The sequence below is a fragment of the Salarias fasciatus genome, chromosome 18 (genome assembly GCF_902148845.1).
Source record: "Salarias fasciatus chromosome 18, fSalaFa1.1, whole genome shotgun sequence".
NCBI lineage: Eukaryota > Metazoa > Chordata > Actinopteri > Blenniiformes > Blenniidae > Salarias > Salarias fasciatus.
The window spans coordinates 29,303,634-29,321,790 of NC_043762.1; the positions used below are offsets into that span (position 1 = coordinate 29,303,634).

At 44.2% G+C, this 18,157-nt stretch overlaps 1 protein-coding gene across 3 annotated transcripts; it reads right to left on the reverse strand.

Moving 5' to 3' along the window:
* Positions 1-200: 200 nt before the first annotated feature.
* Positions 201-17,585, reverse strand: retreg1 (reticulophagy regulator 1). Of its 3 annotated transcripts, none has more exons than XM_030115925.1 (9): positions 17,408-17,585; positions 16,807-16,913; positions 16,227-16,257; positions 5,309-5,426; positions 4,256-4,340; positions 3,850-3,972; positions 3,524-3,594; positions 3,256-3,379; positions 201-3,146 (listed from the first exon to the last, which is right to left on the reverse strand). In XM_030115925.1, exons 1-9 carry the CDS (start codon positions 17,554-17,556, stop codon positions 2,668-2,670), a joined length of 1,287 nt encoding a protein of 428 aa, XP_029971785.1. In that variant the 5' UTR covers positions 17,557-17,585; the 3' UTR covers positions 201-2,667. The 3 variants fall into 3 exon arrangements, with proteins under 3 accessions (XP_029971785.1, XP_029971784.1, XP_029971786.1); XM_030115924.1 differs by having other exon boundaries at positions 16,227-16,260; XM_030115926.1 differs by lacking the exons at positions 16,227-16,257; positions 16,807-16,913; positions 17,408-17,585 and adding an exon at positions 9,654-9,963.
* Between the last annotated feature and the right edge of the window lie 572 nt (positions 17,586-18,157).

Here is an 18,157-nt window from a genome sequence, read left to right on the forward strand (position 1 = left end):
TTCATTACTTAAATTAAACTCATTAAATTGCTTCAGACCTTGAGTTAGTGTGTCCCCAGAAACACTCCTCATTTCTAACGGCTGAAGATGAACGTCAGACACTTTATAGATCAGCTCGCTGCAGAAACAATCCCGGTACCACTGAGCTGGAGGACAGTGCATGTTCACAGCTGCAGACCAAATAAATTAAAGGCTGCTTTGCAACATTTTATTGACATCGATTTTACATAAAATTACATATTTAAAATGCTTAATGGTTCTGACCCTTAACATGTTTTTGCACCAGCTGTTGAAAGGCTTTCTCACCTTCATGCATCTGCACAGAGACAACCATAACGCACATCAGGAAAATGACAAAGACGGAAAAAACCTGAATAAATATCTTTACAGCACTTTATTTAGTGAAGCCTAAAACTGCCTCAGAACATTCATTCTCTTATGATTATTGTCATTACATTAGAGCTAAAATTACGGTCACTTCAAACTCCTCTTAGGCACAGATGAACAGATATTTCCATCGTCTTACAATAAAATGTCTCATATGATTAATTCAAGAAGGTACATCATACATTGCAATGTGTCTTCATTATAAGATCAAGTACAGGCTAATTTATATGTGTCCACCCAGTAAACGCCTCTATGTAGGCAAAAAGACAGCCTGACCTTCCTTCAGTGTATTAAAATCAAATATTGCGTTCGGAGTCCGACCATCTTCCAGCGTGAAGGGCTGAATGTGAGCTGCAGACTGGCTGCAGCATGAGAACCGGCGTGGGTCTTCACTGAGACTTTTAATGAATTTAGCTTAAAATGAACAGAAAATAAGAGAAATACTTTATTTGATGAGAGATATTCTGGAAATATTAGAGGTTTTTATCCATAGATGTTTTGTCCTCACATTTCAGTAGCTGTCAGCAACGAAGTCGTCAGTGTTTGTGTTAAAGGGGCTTCTCACAGTAACCCTTTTACTTAATTATCAGAAAGAAATGTTTTGATTGCAGGATGCTGATGTATTTATTCACAGAGAGCTGGAGGAGAGGGCTCTGCTGGATGTGCTGTAACGAAAAACAGATGAATGTTTATGGGATTATGATTTCCTTGACAGGGACTGTTTGGAGTGTAGGACGGGAACTTTTCACCCTCTAGTGGTTACAATCTGTGGTTTTGGTATCTATCAAATTCATATTAAAGTAAAAAAAAAAAAACTTGCAAATTTACAGGGAAACAGAGTGAACCATTAAAAAATGCTATTTAAAAACACGAATGAGCGTCATTTTAAGTGACTGCAGCAGTGACACCAGTCCAGAGTTTCTGCTGATCAGACCTGCACAACGTCCAGGAGGGATTTTAAATCGTTCAAATTACAGCAAATTTGCTGACTGTGCATAACTGGAGACTGATCAATACTCTTCCAGATGACTTTATAACACCTCTGTGAATGCAATGGTTTGTATCTCAGATCGCGTTACCATTCACATCAGAGCCCTGCAGAACTAGAACATTTCAAGAGGTTTAAAATCTTTCTTTTGCGTCGTAGCTCCACATATCAGTAACTGCAATTTTAATCATGAAACAAACCTCAGAAGAATAAATTGTTTTTCCAAGTTTGACCTGGTACTGGATGATCCAGATGTGAACTCACCAACTTACCTGTGACCCTCAAGTCCACAATGAGAGAAAAGAAAATATTCAGATTTACCATATTTATGTCTCATAATTTAGATTTCCAGTCAGGATACTCTGAGACGCATGATGAAATAAAATAAAACTCAATCAACTAGGCTACATGAATGTTTAATGAAAAAAAAAAACAAGTGCATAAAAAACTGAACAAAAAAGAAAAAATTAAAAAAAATGAAAAGAAAAGAGGTTTCCTTTTAAATAATTAAAGTCTACAAAGCAACCATAAGCGGTTTTTAAGCGTTGAAGTTGATTTGATTGCCTTCTGGATGTCATTTGATTCAATGCCTGCTGAATTCTGGGTACTGTAATAAGAAGTGGCATCGAGGTGAGTGTTAGCTGTTTGTGTTGCAGAGTTTTGCAGTTATAGTGGATTATTAATGCGTAACAGTCAGTTTAACAGATTTTACTGCAGTAATGTGCTCTCAAAGAAGCAATATAAATATGCATACGTTCACGTTTCTTCACGTGTTTCTGACTCGCTGATACGTTCCAGAATTTGTGGAACGTTGAGCCATTTATCATTGTTTTGCACAGTGATTGGAAAACCATAATTTCAACCTCTTTTTGCCATTGATCAAGGTTCAATGGTTTATAACAAATGATAATTTTGCTATAAAATGATTAAAAAAGATGCAAATGTTTAAGTATGCTCATTTTCAAAGAACTAAACATTTTAATTGTTTATATGATGCTATAAACAGTAAATGAGCCTGTGAGCATGTCAGATGGAACCACGGAAACCGGTTAAAATTAATCAGTCGTCAGCTTTTTTTTTGCAGAGATCAGACAAAACTGTAACTCCCGGCTGATCTCGGCATTAATCTGAGCTGATGAACTCCCATTTCTCTTCTTTCAGATCAGTCAGGTACTGCAGCTAACCGGGAAAAGAATGAACCGAAAACACGACTTCCTCGAACCCCAACGCTCCTGCCGGCCCTCCACATGTCCCCGACCAGCCCTCTGCTTCCCCCGCCGGACTCTTCGTCATCAGTGGCGTCTGAGGAGTTTGGAGAAGAACCCCGACGACCCCGGCTTGTCGCTCTGGGCGTCCTTCCCCTTGCCTGTGTCTCCTCCCAGCCCCAGCTCCCCCTCCAGCTGTTCCAACTCCGACTGGTCCAGCAGCTCGAAGTCCTCCGCCTCGCTGTCGGACTCCTCGGCCAGCTCCAGCAGCCCGGCCGCCCCCGGCACGCCGCTCGGCGCCGCCAAGCCCACCGCCGCCTCTATCCTCTCCTGGATGGCGGCGGTGACGGCGGCGGTGATGACGTCGCCCGCCATCTGGTTCACCAGCTCCAGGGCTCTGTCGGCGGGCGGGGCTCTGTGCGCGGCCGGCTTCTGGGGCTGAGGAGGAGGAGGAGGAAGGCCGAGGCTGAGGTCGTCGTCGTCGTCATCGCCGTTGGTCGTCGCGCCGTTGTCAAGAGAAGGGAACTCTGGGAGGCCGCCGGCAAAGACCTCTTCTCTGTCCAGGTCTGGAAACAAAAACCTCCATGAGTATCCAAGACACGAACGAACTGCTTCCTGCTTCCATACACTCTCGGTTTTCGCTGAATCGACACAGTGCGGAGGTGACCAACGCACCGTCGGAGTTCTCCGTCTGCGGCGTGTGTCCCTCCGACAGGTTGAACGTCCCGTTGTCCGTCCACGTCACGTCAGACACCTCCGTGTCGGACACCGACATCTCTTTACACGCCGCAGAGTCGAGCTGAGGGAGGGAAACACAGGAGGCGTCAGACACACTGACAGGTGGCAGAAACAGAAAGATGGACGGTTCGGATCTCGATGCTGATGTGGACCACATGTGCTGAGCGTCAGTCGATGAAGGTGTAGTTAGAGGAGAGATGCCAACCTTGGGGAACATGGAGGAGAGGTCTGACTCGATGCCCTCTTTCTCCATCTGAGACTGAATGATTCTCCTCTCTGGATGAAAACAAACATCCACGTGAGACAAATTCAGTTTCCTAATGCAGCATAGAACTAAAAAGACGACAACTCTCAACTGATAAAACAAGCTTCAGCTGTGAGTCTTTGATGTTACTATATACACATAAAAACACATTTTGTGAACAGATTTGTAAATCTGTGCAATCAGCACACGACTCCTAACATCTCATAACTCACATCCGCCTTCAATGGTCACCTGGAGTTGAATGTTTCTCTCTGCGTTCCACTCACCGTGGTTCTCTCTGACCTTCTGAAGGAAACCTCCGATGCCAAAGTCCAGCTTCTGCAGAACTGGCTTCAGCCACAAACCAACCTCATGGGAGGATACCAAAGGCCACAGGAAGACGCTGAGCACTGCAGAGACCAGCCAAGGGTTTATATGAGGATCCATTACAGACAATAACCTACCGGCTGAAGTAGTACACCAAGTAATGTCACCTGCATTTACACAGTCATGTGTATCAAAGTCATATCTCTGCAGATCTACAGTAATGGTAAAAATGTAGAACTATACTGATGACACACACCTGTATATTTAAATCAGCTACGTCTCGTAAACCGGTTTACATATCATGGAAACAGGCTGAGAGAAGGCCAGTTCTCCGATTGAAATGATGCAAAAAGAGTGTTTTCCTACCTAAAACATACGAGATAACGATCCCTGGAATGTAGCGTCCCAAGACGGCGAAGAAAGTGCACAAACTGCAAACCAGCAAGCAAAACTGCAGAAGACAGAATGCAACAAGAAAAATATGATTAGCTACTGTCTTCATAATCTCAATTACAAATATTCCTCTTAAGCCAGTTCACTGTCCCAGAACCACACAAAAAGTTGTTTCATTCATTTCATTAAAAAAAAAACAATGAAAATAAGAAAAAAGCAAACATTTCCCCAAAATATTGATTTGTTTAATACATAAATGCATTAATAAAGTATGAGTAATGCATTATGTCCAAATCTTTTATTACTCCTAAAGGTGCATTAAGGAGTTTTTCAACTTTAAAAATACTTATTTTCCACCATAAATATGTTACACATTTTTAATGATGTGTACAATGTGCCCTGACATATTCATTACCAGAACCTCTAACAGCGCTAAACTGTCACTTGAAAGTCACAGTGCCGGTCCGGCACCACAATTTTTTTTGGGGAGAATTTGAAAGGAATGACGTAATGCGCGCTCCGGCTGGTTAGGTTTCGTTTTGTCCGCCATTACTCCGCCAGATGCTTAGTGAGCAACAACTGAGCAGGATCTTCCAGAAAGTCAGAACAGACTGGCTTCTAGCACTGCCACAGCTCCACACAGACCCACCAGGGAGAAGAAACTTAAATCTTACTGGAGCGCTACTAAACGAGCGAGGAAGGAGTCCCCCTCTTCCGTGCATGCGAGCCACAGGGACGAGTTTTTCACTAAGCTGCATTACGCCCAAGGCCTGCAGGGGGCGCTGTTTCGCATAAAACGTGCAAACTCCTTAATGCACCTTTAAAACAAAGTTTTCCAGAAATCTTTGAGTAAATTCAGTATAATTCATATCAAACGCTTCCAGATGTTCCACCTACAGATTATTCTCTAAAATAAATTTTTACAGCAGAAAAAACAGTCGCCATAACATCTGCTCTGGTCTGAAGCTACATATGTGTTGAACTCTGAATAAATTAAAAGTCACCGGCCGGCTTCCTCTTGCTCACCTTTCCGGGGTTTTGCTGTTTAAAAGCCGACGTCTCCTGCAGGAAAACTCTGAGGGAGTCGCTGAGCTGAAGTCCAGGACCAGACCGGCCGCTCTGGCCCGAGTCAATGATCTCCCAGCTGCAGGAAAACACACACACAGGCACACGCACGCACACACACACACACACACACACACACACACACACACACACACAGCATTAGTCTAATCTGCACCGTGAATCCTCGATTCTGTTCTGTCCGCTGATGACAGAAGAAACCAGAAGACCATCATAATTAAAATAAAGAATTCATATCTACTTTCACATTCAAAGAGGTTCCAGTGCAAGACTAGCCCAAATGATCAGTCTCTCAATCAACCTTTGTGGCCATAGCCTCTTCTAAACAATAAGATATGACTGAAGTGCTTCACATGGACGAGCCAAAAACACTACAAGTAAAAACACACAGAAAGAGTTATCCTGCTGCAAATGGCTTTGGGCTGAAACTGATGAGATTCAGTGTATATTTGTGTTTTGACTTAAGCATTAAGAACAAAATTTTCCTTTTGAATCTTTTACATATATTCACACACACTCGCACACTCAGGTGTAAGTCTATGTAAGGTATCGATCACCAGAAACTTGACATAAATACAGTATAGAATGATTAGTAGAGATATGTTCTCAAAAATAATTGAAACAATAATCATAAAAATCATAAAAAAATAATCATTTCTTCTTTAGGTCCTGAGGGACACGAAACTTTCAAATGTAAAGCTTTAAAACCGGACGTGTCTTTGTCCAGCAGGCTGGCCTGACAGACAGCTGGCCACCTTGTAATCACTGACATAATAAACAGTGAGTCTGCATTAAAAATAGGATCAACATTTCAGTACTTGGTGGAAGGTCTTTGATAAAATTAATCCGCACAAGTACACACAAGTACACACTCCAGCGCAAATGTCATCCGTCTAAATTAAGAGGCCCGCAGGAAGAGTGGCCAGATGACTAAACAGACAGGTGTGGGATGGGAATAGGGGGGTGAGAGTACTCTGAATACTATGGCACTGCTGGAAATACTGGGTCACCTGACGAGACACCACACTTTCCCCCACAGCGAACGCAGGGGCTTCCCAAACACCAGCATCTTCTCCGCGCCGCCTTCAGCCGTGCGTGTCCTCTCACATGAAGCCCGAGGCTCATGTGACGGGGTGTATCGATGGAAGCATGAAGTCAGAACCCCTCTCTGAGATACTTGACAGGATCAGCAGATTGTTTTTGCCAGTTTCTTCTTGTAATTTGAGGATTTTGTTGTTGAAAATGAATTCCAATACCTGCTGGACAAACTCCATTCACCCATTCATCCATCCATCCGACCATTAATCCCTCCATCCATTCATCCACATGCCTTTTGATTCTGTAATCAAGGAACCTGGAGAAACTCCACACACGCAGGGAAAACATGCAAACTTTGTCTTTTCATGGAGGAGAGTGCCACCCATTACCCGAGTTAAAAGAGTTTATACAACAACAGACCCTTCTACTACCATGTGGAGCCTTAACGTACAGTATGTCACAATTGGCATCATAAATATGTCATTTCTGTATTTAACTGCACTCTGTTTTGGTTTTGGGAAACAAACTAAGAAAGAGAATCAAGGTGTTTTCTGGAAACACGCTGCAAACACTGAGCTTCATATGCTAGAACAACTAATGAGAGAAGAGGCACATGAGCAACAACAGATACGGAAAATCAATGGAGTGCAGGGAAAAAACAGGAAGAAGGGGAAATGCAATAAAGAACAAATCATGAGCTGAAAGAAAAAAAAACAATGTCTGTCTCATATAGGAAAAACTAACGGCCTCATCAGGGTTTGTGACATTAAATGACAATATACTAAAATTAAATCCAGCTGAGGATGGAAACACACACCCTGTGAACGCAGCTGTCCTGGAAACAAGCGGTGTGAAGATCAGTTTACCACAACAGCAAGCAGGTCGCTTCCAGCCCGCCCGCCAGGCTTTTCCATTATCACAACATCCTGTACGATCACACACATCTATGGCAGGACAGCTGAAGCCGTATTGTTCTGTTTTTAACGATGGTGCAGTCTTCAGTATAGAGTCACGGAGCAGCTATTTCAATCAGTGTGTGTGATGCTTCGGCATCTTTCAACCTGTTACGGCCTGAAAAGTGACTGCAGGCTAAAACAGGCTTCATTAGATTCCTCTGGAGGAATCAAAGCAAAGACCACATCAACTGATTACGACACAGATGTAGAAATGCTTCAGAGTTCAGGCTTCTCATGCATTGTGAAAGGATTATACATTATATGTGAACTTCTTCATGATAAAGAAAAATGCCTGAGATCAGACTGTGTTGAACGCGGCTCCAAAAGTCAATATTTAGTCCTGTAAAGTAACATACTCGTAATTATGACCCAACCAAGCAGTGACCGTTTGGGAATGTAGTGAAAAAAAATGTTTTTAAAACTATGAGAATGAAAATTCAGTCTGTCACTTTTTTGTTATTCTCTGTCCAAGTATTTCATTTCTACTTTGTCTTTTTTTAAATCTTTTTTAATAAATAATCAATGTGTAGGTGAACAGAAACTGACTTGCAGATTTCGCTCTGTGCTATTTTGTACGTTATCAAAACAAGTATTACTGCATTTCCAGGAAGAGTTGTGTGTTGTGTGTTGTGTGTTGTGTGTTGTGTGTGTTGTTCCTGACACACTCCAGATTTAATCCCTGTCACTGGCAGGTCCTCAAGCTGAGATCTGGCAGCTAAAACGCTGCAAACAGGCATTTGTTGGCAGCTGCGAGTGGCTGGACTCCCTGCTATGCTTCGTCCTGATTCCTCCATGTCACAAAACTTCAGATGGAGCTGCTCCGTCAGCCACAACATTACAACCACCTGCCTGATATGGTGTAACTCTGTCTTTGTTCTGAGCTTTTGAGGCACAGTCTTCACTTTTTACGCAGTAACGTTATAAACTAAATTGCTCACTGATTTTTCCTTCCATCTACGCTCCATCTTCGCTTTCACAGCAGCCAGACTTTCCTCCCATGACGTCTGGTGTCAGCTGAGCGGCTGGCTGGAGAGGCCGCCAGAAGCTACAGTATCTCTTATACGCCCGCCTGACCTAAACATCCGGCCGCTCTGACGAACCGCCATATGACGACAGATCAGGTGTCTGTCCCCCTCTCCACTTCCAGGCACATGCCCGGGAGCAGGGCTGCTTTCCAGAGAACATGGACGGGCCGGACATGTGACAGCGATACCGTGAAGCAATAATAGCAGCAGCGCGGGACGGAGACAGTAAGCAACCTGTTCCCCGAAACGCCGGCGTCTCCCCGAGAAGTGATGCAAGTCTTCCTGCGTGACAGACTGAGGCTTCATGGCGTTCACGTCTCAGTCTGTTGTGTAATTCACACAGGCTGCCGGTGACCGTCACCGTCAGTCAGGAAACAATACCGTCAGCACTCAAACTGAAACACGTCCCAGTATCGACAGAGCCCGACGACTCGGCCGAGGGCCGGAGCGGGGGTCGACGGAGGGAGCGGACCACCGGCAGCTGTCGGAGGGACGTCACTTTTTACCCAATCGGTAATCTCTGAGACAACACAGGGAGCGGCGCGTCTGAGCCTCTAACGAGGCCGGGGACGGCGCCGTAAAAATAGAGCGAGACAAACAATGCAAGGAATGGCGGCAAACATGTCCCGGCTCTTCACTTGTGATCAGGAAGGAGGGGTCAGGGGGCAAATATGTTTACCCACCTGTCTGAGTGAGTATCTGCCGCAAAGACGTTGAACCTGAAGTGACTAATGCCTGTTTATGTTCTGCTAACAGACACATGGACTGCGACGGCGAGGGAGCAGAACCCAACAGTCTATAGAAAGGCCTGCTGGCGCGCGTGTGTGTGTGTGTGTGTGCGCGCGCCAGCCAGGAGCCTATAAGTAGAATAAGACACAATGTATGAAATGGGCGTGGGCAGACGGGGTTACAGGGCTCAGATGTGCCAAACCTTCATTACAGCAGCATGAACAAACTTTCCACATCAAACTCAAATCAAGCCCTTCAACAACAAAAGAAGGCTGAAATATATGAAAACATACAAATCTGTGAACTGCTTGAACTGCAAGTATTAAGCCAAAATTAAACATGTCATGTATATTGATGCTAATTCTCAGGTTATACTTTTAAAACACAGAAACATTTTCTATTTGACTCTGTCATCAATCAGTATGAAAAAAGAGCAAACTGTTACAAAACATAAAGCAACGGGATAAACAAACCCCAGACTAAAGCATCCGTCATGAAGCCTTTCTATCCCAGCATCCTCCCCGGGACACACCGCCGTACCTCAGTCCTGCCCCATGATCTTCAGGTGACATCTCCAGAGCTCCAGGTACCTTCAGAGAGGCGTGACGGCGCGACTACCGGCGGCCGAAAACAGATGACAAGTCAGGGGAGGACTTTGAAGATGGAAGAAAGGAGCAGGTAAAAAGTGAGTGTTAAAAAAAACAAAACAAAACAAAGACAACCCAGGCTTCAGTCAAACTCAGGTTTATCAGGGACGCACTGTTTGTGAGGCGCTTGTGTTTATCCACACCAAGCCCCGGCCCGAGTATTTCAAGAGGCCTGGTCTAAAAATAGCCGGGTCACACTACATTCCACCCAGCAGCCACCAGGAGCACAGAGGAGCGGGGCTGGAGGTGGTGAGGGCAGAGAGAGCCCCCCCAGCGCCCCCACCCATCCCACCCCAACACCTGACACCAGCAGCCTCCCGAACACACCCCGCCTCTGCCAGAGACATGGACGGACAGGCGAGACAGACATGTGCATCTGGAGCCGACTCACCGACGTTCACATGGCTGCTGGTACGGCCATGACATGATCTGAATAGTTATCAAGCATTGTAGCAAAAATAATAATAAAAAATATATATATAATAATCTAGTGATAAAAAGGTCACACGTTTGTCTTGGCCATCGTATCCCACAAGCTGACAGCCATCCTGAAACATTCAAATCAAGCCACCAGCACTCATCAGACGGTCATTCTGGAGGATGACTCAGCCTAAAGATCAACTGAAGCTTTCAGAAAAAAAAATCTGCCTGTACAGTCAGTCGCATCTTCCCAAGATTCATTTCACCTGGACAAAAAACAGAAGCTTTCTTCAAGATCGAAACTGTAATTTCCATATTCTACAAAGACTTTTAGTGCCTCGCATGGTTGCATCACAATGACACAACGACTTTCTTGGAAGCTGCACAGATCCTGTTTCTGGACTGCCACACAGAGTGTGTAGGATTAGTTTTATGATCACGAAGACGTCCAGGACAGCGGAGAATGTTGTGCTGAAATAATGATGAATATTTACATGCTTTGTTTTTGCCATCAGTGCCGCTGATGATTCAGTTGTTGATCACGAAAATTCAAAATCTCTGTTTGCAACAGTGACGCCTGTCTCAGAGTAACCTTGACAAATATGTATTATAATAAACATTTATCTTGTTCAGTTGACAAACATAGAGAATTAGATATGACACTTATCCAAAGAGTTGGCTTAAATTTCATTTAATTTCATGAACCGTCACTTAATCAGTTACCAATACTAGTGTTAGTCAGACTGCATGTATGAAAAGTGGCAGTTCAATCAGTTGATTTATTTTTGTTACCAACGATGAAAAGGACAGAAGTGGAATTTCTTTGTGTTATCCCCATATTTAAATTAGGTTGTGGAGAAACAGCTCTGTGGCCTGATGCCGGGCGCTGACCTGTGAGATCCGGCACATAGCGCCGACATTTCCAGTCGCTTCCTTTGTTAGTATTCACAGAGTCATTACTCAGTGTTCAGTCATACACACTAGTGAACGCACTCTAATTAAACTTTGTTATATTGTCAACAAAAAGGATCTAAAAGGAACAGAATTGATCTTATTGCCGGTCCTGACATTGATTCAGTGGTTCCAGATTATTAGAAACCCTTCATGTAAATGAGTTTCTAGTTTGTTTCATATAACTGTGAAATTTTCAGCAAGGTTGTGGAAGTTCTACAACGTGAAAATATTAAAAACACTGTCATATATTCTGGCACAACTTCAAAAATATTGGCTGTACCTGGTAAACGTGAGATAAAGACAAACTACATGACATCCATGATCGGTGGAAAACCCATAAACACTTCAGGTTTTGACGGGATGGAGTCAGATGCTCTGCTGAGACGCTGCTCGCTGCTCCGCTGTCTTGTTTTCCTCACAGACCAATCTGGGGTCACGCTGATCCACACCCCCCGAGTCAAAGGATGCCATTGGCTCCTCTGCTTCGAGAGGAAAGAGCTGAGTCACACACACACACACACACACACACACACACACACACACACACACACACACACACACACACACACACACACACACACACACACACACACACACACACACACACACACACACACACACACACACACACACACACACACACACACACACACACACACACACACACACACACGCTCAGTCTTGTATTTCTATCCTTGTGGGGACCGTCCATTGACTCCCATTCATGTCTAGCCCCTAACCCTGACCCTTACCCTAACCCTAACCCACACCACAACAAAGCCTAACCCTAAAGAAATGTTTTTGCACTTTTACTTTTTTCAGTAACAACAACATGGTCAAGAAAACACCGTTTCTCCTACTTAGGACCGGAAAAAGGTCCCCACAAGGCACGTCGTTCCACGTTTTGCTATCCTTGTGGGGACATTTGGCCCCGACAAGGATAGAAATACGAGAACACACACACACACACACACACACACACACACTCAGGTTTCACAACTCTGAAGACACTTGGTGTTTGTTGTGGGAACGCGGTCGTACACACAGCCAGCTTTTCCTGGGAGCCAACCAGTCATGTGACGTTTGTCCATTTTCACTTCGATCAATCATTTGAAGGAAAACATTTAATTTTTTTGTAATGCATACACACCATACATACTATGAGAATCACAGCAACAAATGTAATTGTGTGTTGACATTACAGGACATTAGCTGGACAGCTGACACTTAAAGGGTCTATGATGTAATCTACTTTCACAATTAAATATATGAGCTTTGTTGGAAAAATGCGTATTCATTGATTCACAAAACCATATCTGAGTATGGTTTCTTTTTTTTAAAAAGAAATATATTCAGCTCTGTTTTTTTTAAACTAATATACAGCATCCAGCATGGGAGGTGAACTTCAGAGTTTTGAAAACATTTATTAATCTTTGCTGATTATCTTCCATCTGTTTGGGCTTACTGCCACTGCTTAATATGGGCTTGAGATGAACGTGACACATTTTCATACAAAGCTCTCACTGATTAAAATCAGTAACTGTTTAATACTGTTTAATATACTTCCCAAAAAATACAAACACAAGTATTTTCTCTTGACATGAAACATAATGTCAGCTGTGTTAAAGGTGAACTTCATCATAGAGAAGAAAATTAAGATTTATCATCCCAAAGCTGTTGCAATAATAGAGTCAACACAGACCATCACCCACAAACGTGTGTATACAGAGAGCGCAGGTGTGTGTTCAGGCTGTAGTGCGAACACTACGTCACTCTGCTCCTAAAAACAAGCGTAGAGAATCCATAGAGACGGGCCCGAGCTGCTCCTGGGTGGCCGAGCACGCTCTCTTTACGAGTGCGTGGAGTTTCTATGGGGTCTCATATTTCCCACCAAAGTCCTGAAACACGTGTTGAGGGCCAGGTGTTGACTCTCAGTTACTGTGTGTGTGAATTCCTGTCCCTTGATGATGGACTGGTGAACTACCCAGACTGCAACCTGCCTTCACCTGTACCGCAGTCAGCTCGGACTCAGGTGAACTGCACCGGCCCAAAAACCCCAGAGGGTTAGGAAAAGGAACAGAAGATGGAGAGAAATGGTTCTTTATCAGACTCAGAACTAAACACACCTGCAGAAGAAGGTGTGAAAATAACAACAGCGGATGTGACTGTCATCCTGATGGTCACCAAAATGTACATTCCACGAAGAGACTCTTGCTTTTTGGTGAGATTCAGAAAAAATGTTCCGGCCACACCGTCATCCAGACTCAACCATGATTCAGGTATAGACTCTCCATCCATCCATTTAATCCTCGAACAAAAACAGCTTTTCTTGGGACTTTCACCTGCTAAACATATTTTTTCATGTAAATATCACTAATCATGCACACATCTGTCATGTGTGTGGAAGTTTTAGCAGAACACACCAGCAGCCTCCATAATGTGACTTGCCATGTTGATACTGCTGATTCAAACTTGCCATCTTCTTGGTGCTGCCCCCAAGTGGCCAAAGCCAGCATCCAGGAAAAAACAGCACCGTCATCGTAAAACATATCATCCATCCTTCTTCTAAGCTTCTTCATATAGTCCAGGTGTCTACAGGTGAAATATACCGGTAAAAAGAAAAATCTAATAGTTATTTCACTGCTGTGTTGTAGACAACACACACACACAGGCATACATACACACACACACACACACACACTAACTGGACAGCTGGCTCAAGCGCCCAGCTGTCAGCTCGCATTTTGGGTCAGCAGTTAATCTCCTGCAAGCCTTTACTTCAGACTTGCTCTTACACACAAGACACCTCGGACAGACAACAGCAGGTGGCAACAACACAATCCCACACCGCCGGCCAAATGTCACACACACACACACACACACACACACACACACACACACACACACACACACACACACACACACACACAGGGAGCCGGCGGAAGACAGATGGCGAAAGCAGACACTCAGGGGCGCTACACACGCACGTTTAGACACATGGAAAAAGTAATGGCACGCACATTTTTACAATTTACAGGTTTTGGTTCTCACTACAGGCGACGACTCGTACGACGCCAGCACGATGTTGGGCTCGTTGAAGACTGCAGGAGTAGCACGTAACTCACTTTCAGTTCGAGCCATTTGTCAGTAGTTTGTTCAGCTCAATGCATATTTGTGAAACTTGTATCCGCTTTCCTGTGCATTTCCAAAACATAAGTCCTAAAAAGCATAAAGCAGAACTCCTATGGTTCAGGTCTCCTGCTGTGAATCGCCCCTGACCCCGACTCACCCAGCTACCAGTTATATAACTCCGATGTGTTGCATCCAGCCTGGCGCCCACAAATCCCTGTCACCTCTTCTGAATCCCAGCGATCCTTCACAACTGGCCGCAGCGTCAGGTGACGGTCCACAGCCACTCCTCACACCAACACACACACATACACACACGTACACATCACAACAGAGCACACAGTCGCTTCCAAAATGAGGGCAGGAGTGCCAACGAGTCGACCAATGCGACTCCCCGACAAAGCAGGCCGAGTCAGCCAAATGGGTCACAGCGCTCGACATTAGGAAGCATAAAGGTATTACGCTGTGGAGACTGGAAGTCTGAGACCACAAGTCCAAACACTTCTGCTAAATATTTGTGTTGAGCTTTCCTTTCATGGCTGCTTCAACACATTCCGCTTTAACAACAGCGTACAGCTGAACTGGATTGAGTTTGTTTTGTCTGAACAAGAAATAATAATCAGAAATGAATTTTCTGGACACAAACTAATCCACCATTTCTAAGGTTTTTGATTTGGGACACAAGGTGAGTCAGCACTCATGATTTTAGTGATGCAGAAACTGCATGATTCCTGCTCACAGGGGCGATATGAGCTGGAGGATTAGATTATCTTAGATTAGTCATAAGTGACCAATCAGCTCTTCAGGGCCATGGCCAAGACTCCGGAAGAGATCCTGCTTGTTTACAAAGTTTGTGTGAGCATGTCATTGTGTTCGATTTGTTTGTGTGTAATACAGTTTGTGTAAAGGCCCTGTGTTTGATGAACTTACATTATATAGATTCATGTATATAGAGGGTTTTGTTACCCTCAGCGTGGGCTTGCAGGCTTTTGTTGAGCTAATTCCTATCAAGTTTCTCTAATATAATGTTAAGTTTGTAAACGCTGAACTATATCTTTGCTGAACTGCTACTACAGCAAAGAAGACAAGAAACAACAAAAGCCTGACGACAGTACGCCTGCCAGTCCACTCTGAGGGCAAATGAACCTGCAGCGACTGACGGATCTCTGTCATGACAGTAGAGAAAAGTCCGTGAAATGAATCTGGCCGAGAGGCCTGTGTGTAGTGGAGGTGAAGACAGAGATATTTACAGGTCTCATTCTGCACATACCCAAAATATAACTCACACACAAACGATGATATGAACATAATAATCTGTGTAATCTGTGTCTTTGCCATGTTGAGTTCTGTGTGTTGTTAGGCTGCAGCTGTCTAAAAATATCTGAAAGAAAATCGTGGCATGTTGTGTACATATTCAAACACGAAACTGTGCTACTTTCACACAGCGATTATAAGAGGCGCACTGGAGGACTCCTGTGAAAGAGCTGTCTGTCCTCAGCCAGGGACTTACAGAAGAGCCACTCTACGGCCGAGCAAACGCTAATGGACCAGACTGTTTCCTCTCCAGATGATCACGTAAAATCAATTCCTGGAGTCTTGTGCTTCCTCTTCAACATTTCTCATGTGAGAGAAGCATTTTGAATCAGTACCTTTGAGATTTGAGCCAAGTAGCCTGGAAAACCACTGAAAGGTTGGTGAAAAGGTCAGATTGTCTCTTTCCCTATTTTTTTTTTTACTTTACTGTTTTCACATACATTGAGGTCAAATAAAATATCATGGGTTTCATGAAAAAGCTTTATTTTTACATTCTTTTTCAGAAGGCTTGTACCAAATTTGAGCTTTCCCAGGAAATGAAATTAATTATTAAATTTTGATTTAAAACCAAAACCTCATGTCTGCACATGGCACTCATCAGTAAAAACAAACAGCAGAAACCCACGTCACGTGCATGATAGCTTCCTACCTTGTTGTCATGCTGCGCCATAAATTCAGTCCTGCTGGGAAAGAAATGTTGTTCATCACCATCCAGCCAGTGGCACCAGCAAAAACCATCCGGGAAAATGAATGGAAAAAAAGAAAAGGCTTTAATTTTGACTTATATTAATCTAGGTCACAAACAAGTTCACTTTGAAATATTTAATAAAACAGAAACATGCCTGTCAGCCACCAAGCAACACATCTGATAGTTTTCAAAGGAAAAACTCCTGCGACACTTTAAACAAGATCAAAATCCTCACGTATCACTTCATGTTTAGCAAAAACTTAATTACTTCTTAAAATTGTGCTCGGAAACTGTGTGATATGTTGTGTGAGATGTTTCAAAAGTACCAAAAGACCAGTGGACACTGGCAAAGAGAAGCAATAAAAATCCCCCAAAATAACATTATAAATTATATTTAAGGGAAAAATCAATGGTGAGGACCAGCTGCTGGAAACTGTGCTCTGCAGAGCTTTATCTGAGACAGAATGCCATCTTTACATGTATTAGATATACTGTTGATTACTGTTAGAGTAGCAGATGATATTCGGTGGCTGAGGGTTACCTGCTGATCTGGACCGAATGATTTCTCTGGCAGTGGCAGTGACGACCAGCAGAGCCATCAGGATGGACAGGAGGCTGTAGATCCGAAGAGAGCCGGAGGCAACAAACCTGCAGGAAAACAGTTTGTCACGACACACACCACAGCCTCACAGTCAAGCTCAGATACAGCGTGATCAGACACTTATCATTTTTACTCACTAATTTCACTACAAACACTTTGGAAAGCCTCTTCATCAGCTGCTCTATGTTCTGTCTGAACATCTCAAAGAAATCAGTATGCTCGGCGGTTTGCATGGTTCATGCTCAGTATTTATGCATGTTTTATCTAATAATAACGAATCAAGTTGTGATAAACAAACTGAACACGTGCTGTTGACATGCACCCCCTGGGGGGTCAGGGCCTGATGTGGTCCTCAGGCTGGACAAGATCCTGAGCACTGTCTGCAAATCACCACCAACTGCAAATATTTAACACAAACGCACAGATCTCTACATTTCCAGCCTGGAAGTAATTGTTCCTTCATGTTAAACTGCAGAGGGCAGCCTGCAGGGAGGCCGGCCGGGCAGAGGTGTGATTCCCTGCGTCATGCTGCCGTGCTCACCACCACACGGCGTTGGCTGCAGCGAACAGCGCTGAAGTCCTGCACGGCCTCCGCCTCCAGCTGACCAGGCTCCCCGTCCCCTCCCCGCCGCCCGGGCGGCCGGCCGCCTCCCCGCAGCCCGCGGCTCCTGCGTCCCGGATCCCCGGCATCGGAAAGTGAGCGGGGTCCCTCCGCTCCGGCGCTCCGCTCCTGCGGCTCAGCGGGCGGTCAAGGCGGCGCAGCTGCTCCCGCCACTGCTTCCGGTGTGGGGTTTACAAAACACATCAACAGCAACAAGTCCCAACACCGCGCTGTCACCTTCTCACTGTTTCACACTCCTGGTGATTGATAACCAATATATGTTGGGTTCACCAGTTTCAGGACTGCGGGAGGAAATCTGGAGAACCCCGAGGAAATCAACACACAGGGAGAATGTGCAAACTCCACACTCCACACACCCGGCCAGTAGCTGAGGCAGAAGCCCAAACCAACACGCCACCAAACAGTTCCTCAATCAATCCAATTTGTATAATAAATGGCAGTCAAATCAGAAATGAAGTTTAGTAAAACAAACACAACTGCTTAGAAACAGAACACTGCAGGGACAGTACATATGTTTTATTGGTGACTGTTGACAAACCCTGCATTCAATGATCCATGCATATCAAATGAAAAAAAAACAAACTGAAAGCAACATGTGATTGAAAAAACCCTTTTTCCTAAACGAAGATACATATTTTGTCAAATAAATGTGAATATACACACGTAGCC

Excerpts from the sequence above, each read along its gene's own strand:
- retreg1 (XM_030115924.1), bottom strand. The coding sequence starts at position 17,556 with ATGCCGGGGATCCGGGACGCAGGAGCCGCGGGCTGCGGGGAGGCGGCC. Across the intron at positions 4,341-5,308 it reads AACAGCAAAACCCCGGAAAG|TTTTGCTTGCTGGTTTGCAG; the intron begins GTGAGCAAGAGG and ends TGTCTTCTGCAG. Across the intron at positions 3,380-3,523 it reads TCTCCTCCATGTTCCCCAAG|CTCGACTCTGCGGCGTGTAA; the intron begins GTTGGCATCTCT and ends TCCCTCCCTCAG.